Source organism: Canis lupus, chromosome 30 (genome assembly GCF_011100685.1).
Source record: "Canis lupus familiaris isolate Mischka breed German Shepherd chromosome 30, alternate assembly UU_Cfam_GSD_1.0, whole genome shotgun sequence".
Taxonomy (NCBI): Eukaryota; Metazoa; Chordata; class Mammalia; order Carnivora; family Canidae; genus Canis; species Canis lupus.
Window position 1 is genome coordinate 21,280,944 of NC_049251.1, and position 25,098 is coordinate 21,306,041.

The window sequence follows — 25,098 nt, forward strand, 5'->3', positions numbered from 1 at the left end:
TTAATTATTTTCTGACATGTACCAAAATGTTAATAGTGCTATCTAGCTCTATATGGTAAAATTTTTAGTTATTTTGCTTCCTATATTTCTGTTTACAATAAATATGAATTGCTTCAGTAATAATAAAATAGTCAAGAATTATTGGGGGAAATTATCTTTTATATGCCAACAAGCTACTATATACTTTATATGCATTATCTTAAATAATCCTACAACAGCCTTATATATTACTAATATTTTATATAGGGATGGCTGGGTGGCTTAGTGGTTGAGTGTCTGCTTTCAGCTCAGGTAGTGATCCTGAGGGTCCTGGGATGGAGTCCCGTATGAGGCTCCCTATGGGGAGCCTGCTTCTCCCTCTGCCTATGTCTCTGTCTCTCTCACGAATAAATAAGTAAAATCTTTTAAAAAATTTTTTTATATAGATAAGTTCTACTTAAATAAAATAGCTCTCATCTCAAAATTAAGCATTTTTCTGTACAGAATATCCAAAACTCTATTTCAAACTTCCCACATTCTTCAGTATGTTAGAAATAACTGAAACTTGTTTTAGTGCTTCAAAATCATCTTTCTTAGCATCAATTACTCTATTTCCACAGCACAGAGCAGTTGGTTTCTTTGCTTTTAACTTATTTTTGTTGACCTTCAGCTCCAATTCTGCTTCTAGGCCTATTTTCTCAAAGCCAGGGGCCCTATAATTACTAATGTTAGAGAAGCCAGATAGCAAAACATGTGATAACATGTGTAAATTAAGAGAACACATTCTAAAGAACAGTATCATTTCTTAATGAATGGCTTCAAGACTTAAACCCCTTTTTCGGGATGTCTAGGTGGCTCAGCAGTTTAGCCCCTGCCTTTGGTTCAGGGCATGATCCTAGAGTCCCAGGATCGAGTCCCACGTCGAGCTCCCTGCATGGGGCCTGCTTCTCCCTCAGCCTGTGTCTCTGACTCTGTGTCTCTCATGAATAAATAAAATCTTTAATATTAGAAAAAAAAATCTTTTTGGCTCATTTCTGGGTTTTAGGTTATCTCTGAAGTAGGCCCTGAATAAATGAGTGACATGAATGTACAAAGTAGTTAAATACACAGAACAAAAATAGAATAATCAGAGATGTAACATTAAAGAAAAAAAAGTAAGGAGAAAACACTTAAGAATTCCAATCTTATCAGATTTTGTTCATCGTTCTGCCCTTAAACTTCTTGAGGATACAAAAGATAAAAACTAATAGGTTCACTTGGTAGGAGGTTCCCACACCACACTTTCTCCCAAACACTGAAGACCAAGTGTTCTATGACAGAAGATAAACTGAGACAGCAAAACTGATAGACATCCATTCAAACTCCACAGATTCTTTGTTGTAGTACTAACACTTCTAGAAATTTGGTTTCCTGGAAAATGTATAATAGAAAACTATTATTTATCAAGTATATAGCTGTGGACCAACAAAAAGAGATAGCATTGGGGTCATGAAAACCAGGCCTTTGTTTCCTTCAGCTGCTGTGTTGGTGACATTCCAGAAGCCTTGAAAAGACTCGGGCTGGAGTGAACAGGTCCAGGGTAGATAAAATTAAGAAAACATTTGAGGTCAGGACCATGAGAAAACTTTTATCTGACATGAATAATGTCACCTCTGGCATTGTTTCTAAAATCCAAATCTAGGTTAAGACTTAATGAGTTTTATTCCCCATCCTTCTACGGAAACTTCTCAGGTGGTGGGGCAAAAGTCTTCCTAGGACCCAGAGGAAGATAAAGTACTCGCATCTACTTTGGGACAGTCCTTGCCACTTGGTTCAATTTAGACATGGAACATGTTTAGTAAGACATCTTAAGAAAATACAAAGCAGGGGATCCCTGGGTGGCTCAGCGGTTTAGCGCCTGCCTTTGGCCCAGGGTGTGATCCTGGAGTCCTGGGATCGAGTCCCACGTCGAGCTCCCTGCATGGAGACTGTTTATCCCTCTGCCTGTGTCTCCGCCTCTCTCTCCCTCTCTCTGTGTCTCGAATGAATGAATGAATGAATGAACAAATGAATAAATAAGTAAATAAGAAAGAAAATACAAAGCATTACTTTAAAAATCACTTACTACTTTAAATTATTTACTTAAAATACCAGTATAGAAAGCTTTGCTAATGTTAGCCACAAAGTGTCACAATTAAGATGGCTACAAAGCATTAAAGAAATCAAACAAATTAGACTATATTTGCAGAGGTAAGTAGCAATCTGAAAATCTGCTGATACAAAATCATCACATGTGAAGTCCGGAAATGTTAAATTAGGAAACCCTCAAAATAAGAAAGGTAAAATTCTGAAGGATGAAACCTAGTATCTGGCCCAATGTCCACTTTTAATCTAATCTTTTGTGCTACAAGATTTTGTGTGAGTCTTTTCAGTGCCATTGTTCCCCTGTGGTTGGACTAGAGAGCCCCTTGGTCTGGCTAGCCAGGGTGACTGCACTGCCCCCAAGCCTGTCCCTCAAACACAATACCCCTCATATAATTATTCAGAGAAGAGGCCAACAGTATGACTGCTGTGACACCTGGGTCACGGCCTCTGACACAAGATCTGGGGCCAGCCCAAGTCTGGTCCAGCAGCAGAGGAGCAGGAAAAATGCTAAGGGGGAAGGGTGGGAAAGAAAAGCAGAGTGGAATACTCTGCTTTAAAATGCTATGTTTAAGCACAGTAACAAAAACACAAATCATATGTGAAAAATGTGATTTACGTTCATGTTATCCAAACGTTGTTAGATTGTATGTTTCTCTGAGAGAAACCTTAGAGAGATGAGAGCAGGCCTCTTTCAAGTGGGAATTCTTTGTTTTCTATCATCAGACTTACATTAGGATGGAAAAAGTTAATTCATGATGGTTAAAACAATGCCTGACATGAATGTGCTCGTATGCTAATTTAAAAAGGTTTTTTGGGCTAAAATATGTAACTTTTACTTAAAGCCTAGTTTAAAATTTTATTCTTTGTTTATAAACTGAATTTCTATAAGGAATTAATGATAAACATTTGTCACATCCATTTTAAATTTAAAGGATTTTTGTCAGTGATCCCTATGCCAAAATGTTATGTCTGTTCTGTGATAATACACAGTATTTGAATGTAATATAGACATGTTGGCAGATGGAGTGTGCAATCCCCCACTGCCCAAATTTCCCCGTGTTCTGTGTAACAACTCTCTATGAAGCTGATGGTAGAGTATTTGTCTAAACCTGAAATGACTCAGTCCCTTTTGTTCTGCCCCCCTGAAGGGCCTTAAGACAAATAACACCTCTCACTCCCAGTGAAAACATCCCCTCTCCTACTGAGTTTAGGATAATTTAGAGGAAAGTTCTTTGTATGTGACATTTGAGAATCAGTTTCTTATCAAAATAAGTACATCCTACTCATAATTTCTCTTTTAAACACCACCCCTCTAAAAAACTGAGATTGTTTTTGCAAAATCCAGAAGCAAATGGCTTTTTCAATCATACTGCCTTCACTAATATTTTGGTCATGTTATTTTTTGAACACGGGATTTCAGTTTTATACATCTATCAAGCTTTCAAGACTTCTTGTAAAAACTATTTTTCATTTTTGACAAATGCATTACTTGAGGTTGTCTGGATAAGAAATATTTGGTGTTGAAGATTTCTACTTGAACATTGCCATGAATGAATTTGATTTACATCCAAACCTTGAAAAACAAAACCTCCCACAAACATGTTTTTTTTTTTTTTATCCTTTATATTATTTTCTTATGACACTCCTTTCCTTTTGTGAATCCTTGTGGAAGAAAGACACCTCACGGGTCCAATTTTGTAAGATGAGAGAGCCACGGAGTCTCTCCACCACATAATCAATTAATGGAATTATGCCAGTGGTTGATATTGTCTAGGGGTGGGGAGGAGAAGGTGGCAAACTCCAGAAGAGCAGTGGGGCTTGACTTTCCCCAAATTTAGGATAGCTTTATGTGAACAGTACTCATAAGATTGGTCTACATATATGTTCTTGAATAACTTAAAAGTGAATCAATGGAACAATGGCTGATTATAAGAATTCAGAATTACAAGATTTAAAAATGTGTTAGAAGGCAACCCAGGTGGCTCAGTGGTTTAATGCCTGCCTTCAGCCCAGGGCATGATCCTGGAGTCCCGGAATCGAGTACTGCGTCTGGTTCCCTGTATGGAGCCTGCTTCTCCCTCTGCCTGTGTCTCTGCCCCTCTCTGTGTGTCTCTCATGAATAAATAAATAAATAAATAAATAAATAAATAAATAAATAAATAAATAAAATCTTTTTAAAAAGTGTGTTAGAATGGGGAGGTACATGCAGCTTCCTAGGATAATTAAGAGGCTATAAAGATTACAAATAAAGTTTACTTAAGAAAATGAAGTAAATTACTTTAATTATGTTGATATTTCTATCATGAGCAATCTTTACCCTAAAAACATCCAAGTACTTGACTTATGATACTGTATTTGGCTTAGCATTTGTTTAAGTAGCTGCTCTGTCTGCCAACACACTCATGCTGTCTGTCTCACATACATCACTGCCTTACAAACAATATTTTCATAGACTGACAGAGAGAGCCTATTCATGACAACCAAACTTCCCCTGAAGCCATGAAATAAATTTCCTTCCAGGACTAACATTTCTCTGTTTCACTGTCATGGGCTTGCCATGCCATTTTGACCCTTTTGTGAGGCAACATGAAAATACCATCTATCATCTCCTGAACCGCAGCGACTTGGTCGGAGGTGCACAGTTTCATTGCAAAAACATCTGTGGTTTGATAACCATTCCTCCAAATCTCAGCCCTCGGCAGTTAAAAGTATGCTTACAAGATGGGAAGGATGCAGGTAGACAGCTTGAAACCAATCTTAAATTTCTTCTCAAGTGGGAAATGCATGCCAGTGAAATATCAGCCTCATCAATCATAGTGATAAAACACGATCATGTTATTTATTTATGCCTCCTTTAGAATTCACAAGAAGCACTATGTTACAACAATTTATTTAAACTTTGCTGAATGTATCACTTGGAAATAGATTTTAATGTTAGCAGATAAGGGAATTATGGGAGTTCTTTGACACAAGCAGGTGCAGGTCATTACCATGTTAATTGGCTATCAACAACAGCCTACTCAAATTCTACATAAACCTTAAATCTTTCAGGTACTAAAAGACATTGAAGATCACTGGGGTACTGGAAAGTATTCAGTATATCTTAAGATGATTTTCAACACATATAATAGAGACTCAAACAATCTGTACACACAGAGTTAAACCAAAAGGATAAATAAAACATTTAACAGAAGATCTAAGGTCTCTTATATTCAATATCTTTCGGCAGTGCTACTGTTTTAGCCATGTGTATAGTCACTGTAAAACCATTCTTAATGTGGAGATATTGATTAAAGATTACAAACAAAGGGCATTTTTAACCTTTTAAATTAAAAAAAAATCTTGATGATTTGGTTTGTTACTTGTTCTTTGATTTGTGTGTATACTTGCACGCATACAGGTGTGCAAGTATACACAGACACACACACATTTCTTTTGTTGAATCATTACACTTCACACCTAAATACTTGGACATGTTTCCCCTGAGAACAAGGACATACCCTCCTATACCTCCATAATACTATGATCACATCTAACAAATTTAACAAGAACACAATTTTATTTAATATATAACTCATTTCTAAATTTCCCAAATTGCAGAGTGCCTGGGTGGTTTGTCAGTTAAGTGTCTGCCTTTGGCTCAGGTCTTGATCTCAGGGTCCTGGGATCTAGCCCTAGGCTGGGCTCCCTGCTCAGTGGGGAGCCTGTTTCTCCTTCTCCCTGCCCTCCCTGCTCAGCTTGTGCTCGCTCTCTCTTTCAAATAAGATCCTTAAAAATAAATAAATAAATAAAATAAATTTTCCAAATTGCTTCAAAAATGTCCTTAATAGCTATTCCCTCCTCACCAGCCCAACTGAGGGCCACATACTGCTGTCATATCTCCTTCATTTAGAATTGCTCCCTGTCTTCTTCCTATCCTTCATGACAATGATACCTTTCAAGAATCCAGTACAGATGTTTTGTAGACTATCACAATCTCTATTTATCTGTTTGTTTCCTCATTATTAGATTCAGATTAAACATTTTCCTTCTTTTTTTGAGGAGGTAAGACTACTATATCAGTGAGATTATGATTCTAATATAGGGTCTTTTATTACGGGAAATAAAATTAACATTTTTTGCAAGTAGATTTGTTTTGAATTTTGAATTTGTTAGATTGCTTGTTGAAGGGGAATATTAAAAAAAAAAAAGAAGGGGAATATTATGGTTTCAAAAGCTTTCATAAGCGCAAAATAGCCTAATTTCTTCACTGGCCAATCTTACCTATTTATCTACATTTACTTATATAAATGTTCATATTGAACTCTTGCCTGACACTGAGGACAATAACGAGAAAAGAACCAACATACTTTTAGGCTTCTTGAAAGATTTCTAGAAATACCTAATATTTTCTTATATAATTAATACAAATGTAGATTTCTTTTCTAAAAAATTCTCAATGAGCCACACTGGAATGTCAATATGTAATATGCACACAGCATGCAAATTAAAACATACAAGGAACCAAGGCCACACAAGTGTGCCACTGAATCAACATGGGAAAGAGAATATGATTAAAACAATCCCTGTAATTTCTCAGGATAGAAATGTGCGTTAGCAAAATGAGAGAGAATGATGTCTCCTTACTTCTTGAAGTTCTCAGAGATTTAAAATGTAGTTTCTATAGTTTTGTGGAGTCAGAATTAAGGCCCATCTGCCATGATTTTTCTTCTGCGACAAAAGGTCATTTTATGAAAAGAATGGGAATGTTTTCAAGAAAGGGAAACACACTAAAAACCATCCTAATTGGCCATCCAGATGGAGAAGGGTGAAAGTTCAAAAAAATTATTTTAATTATTTCCTCTACTAATATCTCTAGATCATCCAAAATCCTATAACTTGTCAAATGATCCTAGAAACCACAAGAATCTTCTTTCCTTATTAGGTTAAGTCATTATCAAGCAAAAGTTAATATGGTTTCCAATACATAAATTCATAGAGAATCTCCAACAATTTGAGCATATTGAATTTTTCTGGAGGTACTATATTTTGGGAATTTAATTACTATATTACAATTTTTTTCTAATAATTAAAATATCCTGTGTCTCACAGCTAGCAGTTTTTGTGGTTTTCTTTGGTTGCAAGGAAGCTCAGAGGTAAATTTACAGGCATTTCTAGCAACTGTACAGGCCCTTACAGCATGCAATAAAGCTGCCAATATCCTAGCTTCATCGCTTTTCCAACTTTTACTTATCTTTGTTCCAATTTCTTCATCTAGGTATATTCAATTAATAAAATAATTTTTTTATTCCTCATCTAGGTATGTTCAATTTAAAAAAATACTTTTTTATTCCTCATTAAGATTAAATGTTATAGAAAGTTGATAAAACTCAGACAAGCAAAAAAGGGAAATAAAAATAAAATATCCTAATATAAGCATCCAGATATAAGCATTTTTAACATTAGGTTGTATGTTTTGTCATTACCTTTTCTATTCATATACACACATATTCAGTATTTTTAAATATTTTATAGCCTGCTTTTTTCACTTATACTATTAAATATTCTTCTAAAACATTCCTTTCAATGTTCACATTTATTCAAATTATATGGATGTACCACAGTTTATTTTACTAGACCTCTGTAACTGAATATTTAAGTTTCTTTCAGCTTTTCGCAATTATAAATGACCCTGCATGCACACACTATAGTTAAATGTGCATGTTTATGGGGTGATTGGGTGGCTCAGTTGGTTGAGCATCTAGCTCTTGGTTTCAGCTCAGATCATGATCTCAGGGTCATGAGATTTAGCCCTGTGTAGGGCTCCACGCTCAGCTGGGAGCCGGCTTCTCTTCCTCTGGCCACCTAGCTCACATGCACTCTCTCAAATAAAAATAAATATTAAATGTGTGTGTTCATTAGTATTTTTTCTGATAGGTGTCTACTAACAGAACGGCTACATAAAAGAGTATCTGTATCACACCCCTCCTTTTGGTGTCACACAGTAATGCCTAGAAAAGCTGTGCATCAATTTAACTCCTACTATTAGTATGAATGTGGTTTCAAACAACATTCCCAAACCCTTACAAACATTGAAACTTGGATCACCTATTGATTTATTTTGTTAAATTTTGTGCTTCCATACTAAGTCACTACAAATCTTTCTTGCAAAAGGAAGCAGGAGATAAGTACATTTGAAATAATAAGTCAGATATTATTTACACCATCTACTTAAGAAGATGGACACACTGTGGTAATCAGGCAAAACTGCCTGAGCAGGTTTCTTAAGTTATTGCTATCTTTCTGGAATGCTGAGAAAGCGAAGGTGACATTTTAACCTTCAGCTGAAGCAACAGCTCTAGTTTCCATAATAAACCAAGGTATCAATGAAGTTAGCTATCTTGGTTAATTCAAGAGGCCTCTACCTATGCAGGGCAGCCTACATTTTCTAGGATGTTATGCAAAGTTTTTCAAGGTTTCAAATGTTTTAGAGTAGAAAAATTTGTAAAATCTCAATAAACTCTGTCAGGATTATGTTATCACACTAGTTTATCCAAATCAACTGATAAATCAGAATGTTTAAATAATGAGATACTCCAGTATTTAGCCTGTTCTGATGATTACTCTACGACTGTTTATGTCATGCCTTCTTGAATTCTTTCATTATCCCATCACAGATCTTCATCTAGTTAACCTATTATCCTTCATATGTCAATTCAATATCAGTTTCTCCAGGAAACCTTTTTCTTTTTTTAAAGATTTATTCATGAGAGACACCGAGAGAGAGAGGCAGAGACACAGGTAGAGGGAGCCCGATGTGGGACTCGATCCTCGGACTCCAGGATCACGCACTGAGCCAAAGGCAGAAGCTCAATCACTGAGCCACCAAGAGCGTCCCTCTCCAGGAAATCTATCCTGACCTCCACCTTCAAGCTACCTACTGTCTAAAAGCCTTGTAACTCGCTATGCTTTTCTATCACAGCTCTTACTTAAGTTTGCATTATGATTTCTGTGGTGATTTTATGAGTATCTATTTTCTCTTCTAGATTGTACAGCTTCATAACTGGGAAGTTACTTAGAAATATCTGATTCAATATTTTAGAATAGTGGTCTCCAAATCTTTTCATTTCATCTTCCATTAGTAAAATATTCTTCTAGCATGCGTTTTCATAACACATATACTTTTATTTATAACATATATATGTATGACTGTACTAATATACTATGCACACTAATTATGAAATAAACATGTACAAATATTTTTAAAGGCTAAGGTACAAAATATTTTCTTCCAGTAATGGCCTGTCTTGCAGCTCCCCTCCACCTCATGGAGTGTGCAATTAGTACAAAGCTAAAAATTTATTTGCATGAACTTTTTTTTTTTAAGAACAGGCTTAAAACAAAAACAAAACAAAATCCACAAGCATAATTACTGCTTTACAATTTTTTTTCTATTCACCCTGAAGTTTCTTTCATGTGCTAATGGTGGTATTTAAAAAACCTCCTCTCCTTTAACTTACTTAGATCTTTAAGGACCTCACACATCTAAAGACTCTTACATTCACCAGAAACTTCCAGAGTGGTCTGAGGGCTGACAAGCAGTATGATTAATGGACAGTATTGATTTAATTTTCTACAAGAGTTTTTCCTTCTATAAGGAAAATGGTTCGTAATTCATGTCAAACATTTTGCCATGTTTACAGATTTGTAAAAATAGGAGAACAAAAAGCTTACTGAAGTTTTTCCATCATTCAAAAAGTACCATTTGAAAGTTCTGGCCTATAAAACAATCAAGAGCTGATCAGTGGCTAGGAGTATCTTCATCTTCCTAAGACCAAAGAAACACTGCTTTTATTTGTCACCATTTTAATGAGGTTTTTACTAGCACATACAAAAAAGAAACAGGAAATAAAACACTAAAATCAGTTTAATAAATAAGCTTCAAAATATAAATACAAAGTGCTGTAGAGGACAATTGGATATTTCAGAAGATACATAAATTAAAGGTTCAGGATAAAACTCTTAGTTAAAAAATGATTAAACAGATGTCATCATCATCAGATAGTACATGATTAAAGTTTCTTCAAATGCCTTAATTTGAAGTGTCATTTGAAATCAAGCTAAACATTCTGTTTTAGAGACAAATAGTGGGACTAATTTTGATCTCACGTACTTTTTATATGTTATATATAAAGAAAAACTTCACTTCTTGCCATATGAAGAGGTATATACAAAACTGGTGATTCTCATTCTCATCCACATTTTGATAGTACTTTTTTTTTTTTTAAGACTTCTGTTGTTCTGCTTTCCTTAAAGGAAAAATATTTCAAATGGAAATTTAATTTGAGGGAGTCAGAGGAAGGGATATTTGCTAGTAGCAAAGGAGACAGAGAAGGATGCTTTGCCCAGGGCATCCCTGACTCAAACTACTCTAACAGCAAACTCCGAACTTAAGTGACACCAGACTCAAAACTGGAAACACATCACAATTGGCATTTCACTTTATGGACTAGTAAAAATAAAACAACACACAGCCAATTGAAATAATGGAACTTCCTTATCCTGCTTATTTTCTCCATCTCCACAGGGGCCGTACTTTATTTAGGGCGCTTTTCAGTGGCATGTGAATGAGACTCCACAAGTACTGTAAATCTTTACCCAGCACCATAGGTCAAAGGGTTATCTGTGCTATGTAGTTTTAGGGTAGATGATTTTCTTTTCTTTTTTCTCTTTCTCCTTTTTTAAAGCAGAAGAACAAAACGAATGCATATGAATCAGAGCAAACTAATTCAGGTACTAAAAAAGTTCCTCTTCTACAGATAAACTGCTTTCTCAAGAAACCACTAAATATCAACTTTTCAGGCATTCTACAAAGAGAAACCAGATGCAACTGAGCCCCCTCCCCACCTCCATTGTCTGCTAGAAAACTTGCCACACAGCTGCTAAAGCAGTAAAACAACTTGAAACCTACAAAAGTGATGACCATTTAAGCAAATGCATCCCTTTCGTCGTTCTTGGGGAAAAGAAAAAAACAAAAAGTAGTAGCTGTGTATCGTTTTTGTTCACCAATTACACTACCTTTAATAACAAGACAGATGTTTTTCAGAGCTTTCCATGTTTTAGAGCATTCTGAAAAGTGATGACTATTCAAGACTAAGAATATAAAAGCCCAGGAAAAAACATCAAAATTCTTTCCTCAATTATTTTTTGGGGTTTGATACAGAACATTGAACCTTATTATTTTTCAAAGATTTTAAAAGCATATTTAGGACAATATGGGCACTTACTTCTCCCTACCTTCTGTCTCTCCAAATGATTTTTCTAAAGTGAGAAATAAAGTTGTTAGGCATAATGTCCCATAGGATGTGATTAATACAATTCGGATACAGGCAATATACAGCAGAAGAGCGTAAGGCATTTATTCTTTCAAGAGTCATTGTCATTTTAATGCTGTTCACAAGCCTCTGAATTTAAGAGGCAAAAATGCAAATTGTGATGATATTGATATTGCATAAAATATCTTCTGTAATTTCTTACAAGATTTAGTTTGGATTTGCCACCTATATTTCTCCCATAACATAGCAGCAATGACTTACCTAATCCTCTTTACTTCTTTCTTGTTTAAAATTCCTCTATTTTTGTGTGGCAAGTAAAAGAAACTGATAAATGGTTAGAATTGCACCAAATTAAGATTATACGTAAGACCTTACCTATATGGAAACTATAGAAAGAACTTCAGTTTCCTGAAGTCTAGGAAGATGATTTTTAAGAAAGACTGTACTGAAAGTGATTAACACAGAAAATGAGAAAGTTCAAGTTTTCACAGAGTAAAACAAATTTCAGCAAGATTTGTTGGATGCGTCTCACTTTCCTGAAAATGACCTAATGTCCTTTGTTTTATAGTTATGCTGACAAAGGGTTCTTCTCAAGTTTTTTGTCAGTTTCTTTGAAGGTGGCTAAGCCAGAAAGATATCAGGTCTCTTGGAGCAGGGCTGCCTCAGCATGCAGCCTTAACTCTCAGCTGCACACAGATTCACCATTTCAGATCTGAAATCTATACATATTAAGCTGTTACAGACATCTCCATAAGACACCAACCTTTTCAACCCAACATGATCAAAACTCAACTCAGTATCTCCCACTTCTCCAAACCTGATTTTGCCCCCACCCCAAATCCATGGCAATCACTAATCTCGTTCTGACTTTTCAAGAACGTTATATAAGGGAAATACAGAATATAACCTTTTGAGACTGGCCTGTTTCACTCAGTATAATGTCATTGAGATTCACCCACAAATTGTTGCAAGCAGCAATATAGTTCATCGGTCTTTATTGCTGAGAATATTTCAATCATATGGATATATCGCAGTTTGTCCATCCATTCACCTATTTTTTCTTTAAAGATTTTAATTATTTTTTCATGACAGAGAGAGACAGAGAGAGGCAGAGACACAAGGCAGAGGGAGAGGGAGAGAAGCAGGCTCCATGCAGGAACTCGATCCCGGGTCTCCAGGATCACACCTTAGGCCAAAGGTGGGGCCAAACTTCTGGGCCACCGCGGCTGCCCCATCCATTCACCTATTGAAGGACATTTACTGTTTCCGGTATTTGGGGTGTAATAGAGCTATACATTTTTGTGTAGGTTCTTGTGTGAACATAAGTTCGTTTTTCTAGAGTAAATACCTAAGATGGGACTGCTGGGTCACATGGTACACACACATCTAACTTAAAAAGAAAGCACTTAATGGTTTTCCAGAGTGGCTATACCATTTTGCATTCCTACAATAATGCACAGGAGTTCCAGGGGTTCTGCATCCATGTCAGCACTTGTTATTGGTTGTCTTGGCATTTAAAAATGTCCAGTTATTCTAATAGTTATGTAGTGGTAGCTTATTGTAGTTTAATTTTAAATTTGCATTTCCCTAATGGCTAATGATGTCGAGCACTGTTTAGTAGACCCCTTAAGGTGTGACCCCTATATCTGAAGGCCTCCCATCAAGCTATATGTAATCAGTTAAATCCTGACTGAACTGCGATCAAGAGTCAGACGCTTAACTGACTGAGTCATCCCGGTGCCCCATGATTGTTGTAAGCCTAAAACAACTTCGCATCTGCCTTCTCTTCAAGAAACTACTGTCTTAACTCATGCCCTCATCTTAGATTATTTCAACAACCATTGTATTGATTTCCTGTCTTCAGTGACTCCCTCCCTGGCCCATACTCACTGCATTTTCTAAACCTATTCTTGACACTGTCATTATGTTATCTTTCTAAAACAAGCCATATTTTACTCTCAGTGAAAAATTTTTGATGTTTCCTCATTGTTTGTATTGTAGGAGAAAGACCAAATCAATTATTAAGGTACACAGGGTCTTTAAAATGTGGTTCCTATTTAACTCTATGGCTTCAGTCCCTACAACTCCTATTCATGCGACCCATGTTTTAGTCATAGTACACCAATGAGGTTACCTCTTCAATCTTCTTTTTGTACCTCGTAACTTTCTATTATTGGGATGACTTTCCTCCATTCTCTACAAGGCAAACCACTCTCCATCATGCAGTAAAAATTAGCCATTTATCCTTTGTGCTTCTAGAACACTGCCTATACCGCAGTTTTGTCTATTAGCACTTTTCCTATGGATGCTAATAGGTCCTTCATGCTGACCTTAAATACTTTGGAAGCAGGTATGCCATCTTATGTTCATATTCCTTGTCCCCAATACAGGATCTGGTACAGAGTATGTGCTTTCAATCAATATACACTAATTTTTAAATTTTAACAATAATGGAAAATAAACTTAATATCCATAATTAGGGTGGATAAACTTTAATATGAAAATTTTAGGAAACAAGAAATGGCAATTAAATTGGTATACATGCAATCTCATGTTATTAAGCCAAATAGCTTTATAGAAATATAAAGTTCTAAGAAAAATATATATATTGCATCAATCTTAAAATTAGAAATTTTGCATTTTCAATCAGCACTATCTTCTAGGCAAGGTCTTCATGAGGTATGAGAAGAAATCACACGAGTCAAAACTGCATGTTGTGGGGATGGTTTCACTTTTGTGATTCATTTACTGGTAATTTACATTAACTTAATGGTAACCACAGCAGCCTATTATCAGTAACTTCTAAATTGAGTTCATCTTCTGATTTACAAGGTCACCGAGCTTCCGTGTCATAAGTCTTCTATGAGGGGCCCAAAAAAACAACCAAGAAAGCATAAAAGTCTCTTTATCTGAGACCTACTGAGTTCCATAAAACACTGTACTCACTGTATTCACAGTGTTAAGGAGGGCTTTGTAAACAGTATTGTAGCTCTAAGAGCCTATCCTAAAGCTCAATGGTAGCAGCTAAGTGGGCTCAAAAATATTCTTCTTTTGAGTGGTTAATAAATACTCCTGGTTTCACACTGTGGTTTCAAAGAATAGTTTATATTACAGGTTTATGGAATCCATGGCTGTATTTCCTTTACTCCTTGTTCATTTAAAAACATGAAATTTAATTAACTTAGCAATACGTGTGTGTGTGTATGTATATACATATATATATGTATACATATATATTATGTGTGTATATATACATATATATATATATACAGTGATTGTAATTTCCAAAAGTTGAGCATACACTGATTAAAAGCAGCAGAATATGCTGTTTTCTGAAGAAATCTTTATTATTTATGTTTATGGAAATTGCCATGTGCAACAGGACTGTAGCAAACGGGGAGTATAGACTTTTCTAACTACTCTGAATCAGTAAGCAAGCAAAAAAGCAAGCTTACAAAAACCTCTTTCAGGGAAGAGGTAGGTCTGAGCTGCTTCGCATCTTACTTCTCCACATTATATTTTACACACTGCAACAGAAAGCTATTTTTAAACAAATCTAATCATGTCACTCACTGGCTTAAAATCATTTAGTGGCTTCATGCTGCCCTTAAGATAAAGCCCAAATTTCCCCATGTAGCTTACCAGGCTCTGGCAGCACTCTGTGGTCAAATAGTAACACTTTATCTCCTCTGGAACATAGTCCCCTCATCTCTTGGACATCCCATGTGAATTTCACCAGTCCTGAGTTCCAAGTTCTAGGTTCTTCCCCTCTCTCTTTTCAGAGCAGATTTACCATGAAGTTGTGAAAAATTTTTAAATTTTCAACCCTTCACTTGTATGGAGTCTATACCTACAATGTAGGTACAAGGTTCTACACTGATAGTGTATTTTTACATTATTTTTATGTTATTATATATTATTTTATTAGGTTCCATATAAACCTGTACTTGCCCTGATTCTTTGCCTGACTAATCTTACTCATCCTTTAGCTCTCAATCTAAATATTACTTCTTCCTGGAAGCCATCCCCATACCAACCCTGAAACAGATCAGAAGTACCTGCCAAATGTTGTCAAAGAGTTTGTCACCTGGTATTTTAGTTGCTTATTTGTTAGTCTTCCTCCTAGACAAATGCTACGACCATGTTTACATTAAATATGGCAGTACCCAACAGTGGGACTACCATACAGTAAGCTTTGTAAGTATCTGAGAATGAAATAATGACTTTGTGAATGAGTACTACTGAGTCACTGGAACAAAACACAGGGAAGAAGGCCCCAAACTGGAAGATTATACCTGAGACCTTGTGATTGCATCCACTTCCTGGATGTCCGGGAAAAAATGCATTGATTAAAGGATGATACCCATAAAAGGCCATGTATTTCCCCATATGAAAGCTGAGAAGTATGGGGGGATAGGACTAGAAAGAAAATATGCAATATAAAGTGCAATAAAAGTAGACTTCAGAGAGGGCTAGTGTGCAACAATAATTAAAAACTATAATTGGCCTGACAATTATGACAGTTAGCAATATAGGAACCCAGAAGGCACAAAAACAAATTCTGAATGACTTCCAACAAGAGTAACAAACTAACACTAAAATTTATCAATTTATAATGAATTAATATTGGCTATTTAAAAAAAAAATACTAGATCATCTAGACCAGTATTTCCCAATTCCATGTACATACTAATCACCTAATAATCCTGAAACAGAGATTCTGATTCAGTAGAGTTGGAGAGGGATAAGGGAAGTCCGAAATTCAGCACTTCAGTAAACTTCCAGATTATGCTGCTGATCCTGGGACCACACTTTCAAGAGCAACAACACTGGAATCTACAATTGGCAAGAGACAAAACAGGACCTAAAGACACCTGCAGATTGAAAGTGGGGGTGGGGGAAACATCTATCATGCAAATAGAAGTCAAAAGAAAGCTGGAGGCTGGAGTAGTATTAGACAAAATAGACTTATTTTTTAAAAAGATTTTATTTATTTATTTGACAGAGAGAGAGAGAGAGAGAGAGAGCAAGCACAAGAGGGGTAGCTGAAGAGGGAGAGGCAGAAGCAGGCTCACCACTCAGCAGGGAGCCCGACATGGGGCTCCAACTCAGGATCCTGGGATCACAGCCTGAGCTGAAGGCAGATGCTTCACCAATGGAGCCACCCAGATGCTCCCAAAATAGACTTTAAAACAAAGACTGGGGGTGCCAATAAAGTTTTATTGGAATATAACCATATCCATGCATTTTTGTATTTCATATGGCTGTTTTTGTGCTACAGTGGCAGAAGGGAATACTTGTGGCACATTTTATAGCCCACTGTATAAGTCTGTTCTGGCTACCATAACAAAATACCACAGACTGGATGGCTTAAACAACAGAAATTAATTTCTTATAGTTCTGGAGACTGGGAAGTCCAAGATCAAGTTCTTGCAGTGTTCAGTTTCTGATGAGAGCACTCTTCCTGACTGAAGAGAAGCCACCTTCTGAGACAGCTACCTTCTAAGTCCTCACTCACATGGCAGACAGAGTTCTGCTGTCCCTTCCTCTTCTTATAAAGGCACCAATGTATCGTATTAGGGCCCCATCCTTAAGACTTCACTTAACAGTAAGCACCTGCTCAAAGGCCCTATTTCCATAACCAGTCACTTTAGGGGTTAGGGCTATAACATAAGAATTTGATGAGGACATAAATATTCAGTCCACACCACCACAAAGCCTAAAATATTTACTATCTGGTCTATTACAGAAAAGACTGCCTACTCCTGGTCTAAATGTTACTTCTCAAAGTGGGTAGGAATGCAAAGATTTTAGGCCCCACCCAAACCTTTAAAATCTGCATTTTAACAAGATCTTTAGGTATAAAGTTCAAGAAGCACTGGTTTCCAAATCTAATGATCAGGGTAAATCATGTGGAAAAAAGTGTTTTAAATACAGATTTCCAGGCCCCATCCTAGATGAAAAATTTTAAAATTACAAGAGCTAATACTTGTTGAGGACTTAGAGTGCAGTTTTCTAGGAACTGTGCTAACTTTTATGTACATTATTTCATTTAATCCTCCTGATGTTCTAAAATAGCTGTTTTTAAATATTATTATTAACCCTATCTAAAAGATTAGGCAAATAATCAGTATTTAATTTGTTAATAAATTACAGAGCTAATGTCAAACAACAAAGATAAAATTTACTTCATGGATATTTTTCTTTTAGCTGTCAGTGCCAAGTGCCTTCTATAATAGAGCATTATAAATGATGTACCATGGGGATGACTGACACCATTTGAGGTTGCAAGATGATTCCCCGAGGGTTGACACTTAAAAGCTGGGGAAGATTTTTCCAAACGGAAAGAGATATATCTCCGATTTTGTTCAGGGAGTATCAAAAATATTTTAGGATGGCAGATAATCTTTCATCCAAGAGAAAGAGTTTAAGGAAAGATTACCAGATGATGCACTTTAACTTCTGTATAGTTCTTACAGTTCCACAAATCTGTAAACATTTTGTCTTTAAATGAAGATAATTGCAAACTGGCAAAAAAAAAAACTTTGTTATTCTCTTTTTACATAATGTCTTGTTAGATAATGTTAACGGTACTCTTTTAGTAACAGGATCTTTACCTTTTAAAAATTTTTTATTTATTTATTTGAGACAGAGAAAGACAGAGCAAGGCGGAGGGTGGGGGGAACGGAGGAAGCAGAGGGAGAGGGAGAAGCAGATTCTCAGCTGAGCAGGGGCTCAACACTGAGCTCTATCCCAGGACCCTGAGATCATGACTGGAGCTAAAGGCAGATGCTTAACTGAGCCACCGAGGCACCCCAGTAACAGGATTTTTAAAGAAATGGATGCTCCATTTCTCTGAGGTATTGATTTTTAAATTTTTCAAGGATTAAGGTTCTAAAGATTGAGCTGAATACCTATCATACCTGTTAGGTTCAGATACTGCAGAGAATGACATATTTAAAATTTTTGCTTTCCTAATAAATGGAGAAAAAAACAGTTGAGTATTTCCTAAAATCTGCACTGAAGTTTCAACATTTTTTGGCTAGCTAACAGATTAAACACAAGAAAGGGTAACTTAAAAGAGAATCAACAGAGAAATAAGTGAAATGCAATACTTTTACAATGTTCCCTTTGTCATAATTTGTCCTCTCACTTTGTCAGTCAGGCCTACAGAATAGGTGGTTTCCAAAATTATTCATGTAAGAAGTCTACTGACTTCAGCTAAATGAATTTTTTAATTCTTTGAAAGGAAGAAATGGAAGAGTGCAGATACTGTTCAGAGGATCTATTTCTACTAAAAGTGGAATTTAACAGTGATAAAGCACAGGAAGAACTGAAGAGAGGCAAAAAATGTGAAGTATGTCCCCAAAGATCTTGCCTGTGGTAAATGACAGCAATGTCAATGGAATTTCTACACCAATCCCTAAAAATGATCTGTTAACAAATAAATGCAAAGCGATCTCATAGAAACCAATGCTATTTTATAAAGTCAGCACTAATTTGGATGGAGCGCTTAATGATGCCTATATTGTTGACTATACGTTTAGAAGAAACAGAAGAATCCTGGCATCTGTAATGATATTTGAGTTGGTAGCTGACATCAAGGCATCAAATTATTTGAAATGAATTTATAGGCTAGAAGTCAGTATGCTAAGATATACTTGAAACTATACACAATCAGAAGATTTGTTTATAAAATACGGTGTGTTTTTTTTACTCTATCTTAAGAGGTGCAGTGAGAAAGTTACAAAACAACCACAATACAAGGATTTCACCTGTAACATGTTTCCAAAGATTTTTCTGAGTGTTATCTAAGGCTTCCTTGTGTGAGAGGAATGAGGGAACACAGTCTCTGAAAAGACTTTGGCTTGCCTTAAAACGTGACTTCCATATTTCGTAAACTGAGTGATTCTCGTTCTCTTCAAAACAAAATCACTATTATAGTGAGGTTCACAATGAACCCTCTCTGATAAAAGTAGTCTTTTTTTATGCCACAAAATCTTGTCCTGTCTTGACTAATGGAAAGATTACAACTCCCTCCAGCTATATGAGTTTGGCTCACCAGTGGTAGTTCTTGATTTTCTTCCCTCAGATATGTAATCACACAACCAAATCCTATTTTGTTATGGTAAAGGATAACACCCATAGGACTTACTTTTACCATGCTTCTATACAAACTGGCTAAGGGACTCTAAATAATTACTCGTTACCAGGGACTGTTTCTTTTGCCTCCTATCCAACCATCCCCCTACCCCCCCCCGGGGCCCCCGCAATAACAGGGAATTCCAATTTTGGATTTCTCAAAAAAAGATCTGTGAGTTTTGAAGGTATTCAAGGAATCTGGGAACATTACTAATGATTTCAAATATTTCGGATCTTTATAATTGATGCTAAAGCTCATGCTGATTAATCAAGCTTGCCGTGAAATTTAATAGCACACATTCTTTGGCAAAATGGAAGCTAAAGATTATAGGTGTCCCAAACACTAAACTAACAACAGCACCATCTAAAAAATCCCCTCTTCTTCCCATTATATAAATACTGAACAATTAAGAGGTTTCTGACAGCTTATGAAAACAGTCCTCTTTGCAATTAAAAACTCTAACCTCAGAATTTGAAGCCAATTTCTGAAATAAACAGACAAAAAGAAAGGAATGAATTATTTCAGTCTATTATCAGGGAACACAAGTGTACTACTAATTTTGCTTCAGTTTATTGTGTGATAAACTTAATGAATGTTTTAAAATTCTGCTTAGAACAGGTAAACATGAAAAGTGCCAAAGAGGGGAAAATGAGTGAAAATAATCACAACAAAGATGCAAATTTTGAAGAAAACCTCAAGCCACATTTTAGAACAAATCATATAAACATTAAATCACAAGCTAAAATGCTGTTTTCCCAACCCCCTAAACCATTTCTAATTAAAAGCAAACTGTGTATTTACAAATCATTAAATCAGAACAAACCAGCAAAATCAAAATATTTCCACTGCTCCACCAATATTTATATCATACCAATAAAGACACGAGGATCTTTCCAGCCACTTTAAAAACCAAAACATTCTACATTTCTGAACTGAACATTGAAGGTTTAGCATAAAATGTTCTAAACAACTTTCATTACTAAGTACAATCAAATTTAGTTAATCAGAATCTTGGGAGAAAATCAGGAAAGTAAATCATGTTAATATCTTTTGGTTTAATTCTTCTTGTTCTGAGCAGAGTTCACATCTGTTAAATCTTTTTATTCAATACTACAATGCTTTATTTAGAAAAATAATTTGTAAATTCTTGTTAAATGAAACGAAATACACAAAATCATTTATTTATTTATTTATTTATTACAGAAACAAAGAACTGTATGTGTTACCAAGGAGAATGGTCCTAATAACATACTTTTTAGTTGAAAACTTGATTACCAGAAGTAACAAAAGGATGTGTATTAGGGTATCAGAGAAGGATTAGTTTGAAAATGAAATTTTGAGACATCAGTTTGCTACTCAAATTGACACTGAATCAGCAAACAGAAGCATTTAAATTTCATTTCCAAGCCCACTTAGTAAATCTAGTTCTAGTTAGAGCATCTTTAATGTACAAAAGCTCTGTGAAAGCAAGTATTCACCATGCAAGACACAGATAGGGTTCCCTTAACCTACTGCCCTCTGCACACATCACTCTCTGTTAAACAGGCAGCTACCGCCAGATGCTCTTGCTAAAAATGGTCACAGATGGTCAGTTGTCCAGTTAACAGAACATACTGCCCTCCCAATAGCCAAAAGTATGAAGGAAAGGAATGAGAACTCTTAACACTTGCCTGCTTAGTGGGATATATCCATTCAACTTGCTATAAGGTTGGCGAGGCCTCAACAGTGTCTTTCTAAAAAAGGAGGACTCTGTAGACCCTAGGGCTCTCAAGATTAAAAGGCATCTTAAAGGTGATCTAGTCAATAGCTGTACAATGCTTGCACCTACACAACAGCATCTCTGCTAGCCAACCTGTTTCAGCCCTGGCTTGGCACCTCCAAGAAATGGAACCTGCTGACCAACAAGGAAGTCTTATGGCTGTTGAAAGAGTCCTCTGTTACCCTGCAGTGCAATTAGCCCACTACTCAATCTAATTCCACAGTCAGGAAACATGGAGTTATTTTAACAGAGGTATATACCAACTATAACAAAATAATTTCCCAGTTTATGTATTATACAGTGATTTTAAGTCGAATTAGTATAAACAAAGGATTTTACAACATAAAAACACAGGCAGTAATCTATGTAATTTATTTTTAAATACTGAAGGAAATAAACGTTCATAGTGTTAAAAGCTATTATTCAGAGATTATAAAAATTTTCAATAAAGATCGATGGGTCTTTTTTATATTTATATGAACCCATAGAAAATGTTTAAATTTTAAAGCATTGTACTTATTTGACAAAGTTGTTTTTTTTAAAGATTTTATTTGTTTATTTGCTAGAGAGAGAGAGCACTCATGAGAGAGCACAAGCAGTGGAGAAGGAGAAGCAGGCTGCCCATCGAGCAGGGAGCTAGATGTGGGGCTCGATGGGATCATGACCTGAGTGAAAGCAGCTGCTTAACCAACTGAGCCACCCATGTACCCCTTAAAAATTGACAAAGCTTTAATAAGATATTTCCCTAAACTTTTCACAAGCAGAGCATTATTCTATTCTTCCCAACAAATTATTCACTTGTTTATTTTTTTTTATTCACTTGTTTAAAGTAAGCTATGTGTTCAAGAAGAATGTTCTATGTCCCTATCTTTTGTATATTCTATTTAATTGCCTTAACAGTGAAGAAACTGGGAATACTGAGTTTGATGTAGGATTTTTCATCAGCAATTATCCCAAATCCTGTTTACTACTTGATAACTTAGTATAACTCTTTTGAATAAATGATTTGAATATAGAAAGGGGAGAGCATACTGAGAAGCCATGGCTAGAAATAAACACTCCTGACTTTGGTGACACCTTGGGCTAACGTCTCTGTATCGATGGTTCTAAGGAAGGTCACTACAGAACATATGTAACTTCTCGTCATTTAAACTGTGTGACAGGGATCAATAGTGAAATTTATTTAAGCAAATGTGGATTAAATTAAAATCTAAGACAACAAGATTATAAGCAAAATGCCATCTGGAAAACTACAGCAAAGAACCAGAGGATGGGGTCCTATGTCCCTGCCTCTAAAAACATTCTCACCACAGCTTGTCATTGCCCAGGGTCTCAGGACTCCTGCTGTTTTCACAGTCTGTGCCGTGAGGCCAGAGAAATAAGTGGAGCTACCCACAGTGGGATCACTGTGCCTCTTTCCTTTCTGTGCTCCAAAGGGTAAGTATGTAGCAGGACGGAGAGCACAGTACGCACAGAAGATGCTATAACATTCAGTAAGAATGTAGTTTAGAATCATAATTAAAGTTGCTGCTTTAACAAATAACTAAGCAATAACCAAGTGTGCATTTTATACCCTGAGTATATCTCTTTATACTCATGTACTTATCGTAGACATAAGTTTCTTTACTTTCTATTATACATGTTCACCTTATGAAATTCTTCACTCAGCAAAGACAGCATGAACAGAGAATAAAATTGTGTCTTTCAGAACTATGATAAACCCAAACCCAAAGTTAAGTGCTTTTTCTCTGGTGTTTCTGTGTTAGAGCTACAAAAATGAATATTTATAGTGACAAGGGTCATATGTAAGAGCATTATTTTGTGTGTAATTTAAATATACTTTATGGGCAGCCCAGGTGGCTCAGTGGTTTAGCACTGCCTTCAGGGTGTGACCCTGGAGACCCAGGATTGAGTCCCATGTCAGGCTCCCTGCATGGAGCCTGCTTCTCCCTCTGCCTGCATCTTTGCACCTCTCTCTGTGTCTCTCATGAATAAATAAATAAAATCTTTTTAAAAAAATGTGTATATATATACTTTAAATGTGAAAATAATACACTCTCAGGCAATTTCTAAGTTAATTATTGTATATTTTCTTATCACTTGGTGATATTGCTATTTCACATTCCTATTTTACATACACCACATACTCACAATAATTGATCAGATCTCACTCTACCAGAAGAGAACTGTAGAAAGAAAATCAGAGGTGGGGGGAAAACAGACACAATGTTTATCTGATGTTTTGTCAGTAAGTCAGTTCTTCTGCCTTATATCCAAACACTCTTTTCCCAACTAGTCAGAGAGGAAGGAAAAAAGGAAAGTGCAATATGGGCACACTCACCTAAACCACTCAGAGTATAGAGAAGGTCACTGGTATCCAAGAAAATGGGTCCATTTTCCTGCTGCCCTTCTTCTTTATAATACAGCTTGTACCCCTGAATGGTTGCTGTGTCCTCAGCATCTTGCTGCCACCTCACAGAAATGGTGGTACAGTTCAGAGGCTCCAAATGTAACTCTGGAGACTTAGGAGCTAGAAAAATTCACCAGAAATGTATGTAAAAAAAATCCATAATTCATACAAATACATCCAGTTTTAAACCAATAGCTACAAAAATGTGCAATTCCAAACAATTATATTTTAACTTTCAAAATTCCACAATGATATTAAGCTGTGAGGCAGAAATAAAAATATAAAATACTGCCTTAAAAAAAACCCTCCTAAGGTATATAAATAAGAACACAATACCATCTTAAATTGTGTATTTTAATTTTTTTCAAGAGATGAGTACTTCTTAATTTTGACCATCCAATATTCCTCTGTGTAGAACAGGCATTATTATTAATCAATGAGCAACAAAAAAACCCCAGTCATGTTACATCTCACATTATTAAAAGAAGAGGATTTAGGACTTTCTAGCCTTATGGTCTATTAAACTGATGATTTTTAAAAAATGTATGGCAATAATATTAATTAGGTCTCTATTAACATGTAGCTTTCAATAATTCAGTTTGATTTGGACTCGCCCATCTATGAAGAATTTACTAAGCAAACTAACAGAGTAACCAGAAGTTTTACACACTATCGAGCTCTGTGTCAAAAGGCACTATGCAACAAAAAGTTTAAAATTATTTTCAGTTAAGGCCTGATCGATGGAATATTTTCATTCACAAAACACCATTTAAATATAACTTAGATTTTTAAAAAGGAAATTTTAAAAAAAATAAAACTATTCTTCTTCAATTATGTTTACAATTTACCTTTCACACTTGTAGCTTTGGGTGTCCTATGTGAAGTCCACACTGACGACTCTCCAAGCCCCACTTTGGTGGCAGCAGTAATCCGTACCAGGTAGACACTATCAGGTTTCAGGCCCTCCAGAAGGTATTCATGGGTGGTCCCCGGGAGCTCCAGAACTTGGATGGAATTCTCAGTACTCAGGCGGAAGGACAGGCGATAGAGGACCACCTGGCCCCGCCGATATTTGGCTGGGATTGGTAGCCAGGAAATGAGAATATCGGTGGGACTTCTACTTGTTAAACTAATTTCAGGAGGTCTCAGGGGCACTAGTCATACAAGAAAACAGGTTGTTTATGAATATTTAGAATCAAAACTGTCAATCAGCACACCAGTATTTACTGAATTATCTTATGAGCAACACATAACATAATAAAGGAAAGATACTTTCTGCCCTAGCAGTGGTTTTTAGGCAAGTAGATCACAAACCAGAAAAAGAAAGGAAAAATAAAGGAGGACAAGCACAGAGAACCAAAGACAGCAA

At 36.0% G+C, this 25,098-nt stretch overlaps 1 protein-coding gene across 1 annotated transcript in view; it reads right to left on the reverse strand.

Moving 5' to 3' along the window:
* Window positions 1–25,098, reverse strand: part of PRTG (protogenin) — a 127,380-nt gene that overhangs the window by 33,784 nt on the left and 68,498 nt on the right. Inside the window, exons 10-11 of the mRNA XM_038581108.1 lie at window positions 24,578–24,883; window positions 23,661–23,849 (exon numbers count right to left, since the gene is read on the reverse strand). Of these exons, the coding sequence (XP_038437036.1) occupies window positions 23,661–23,849; window positions 24,578–24,883 (495 nt within the window). The remainder of the gene's footprint in view (window positions 1–23,660; window positions 23,850–24,577; window positions 24,884–25,098) is intronic.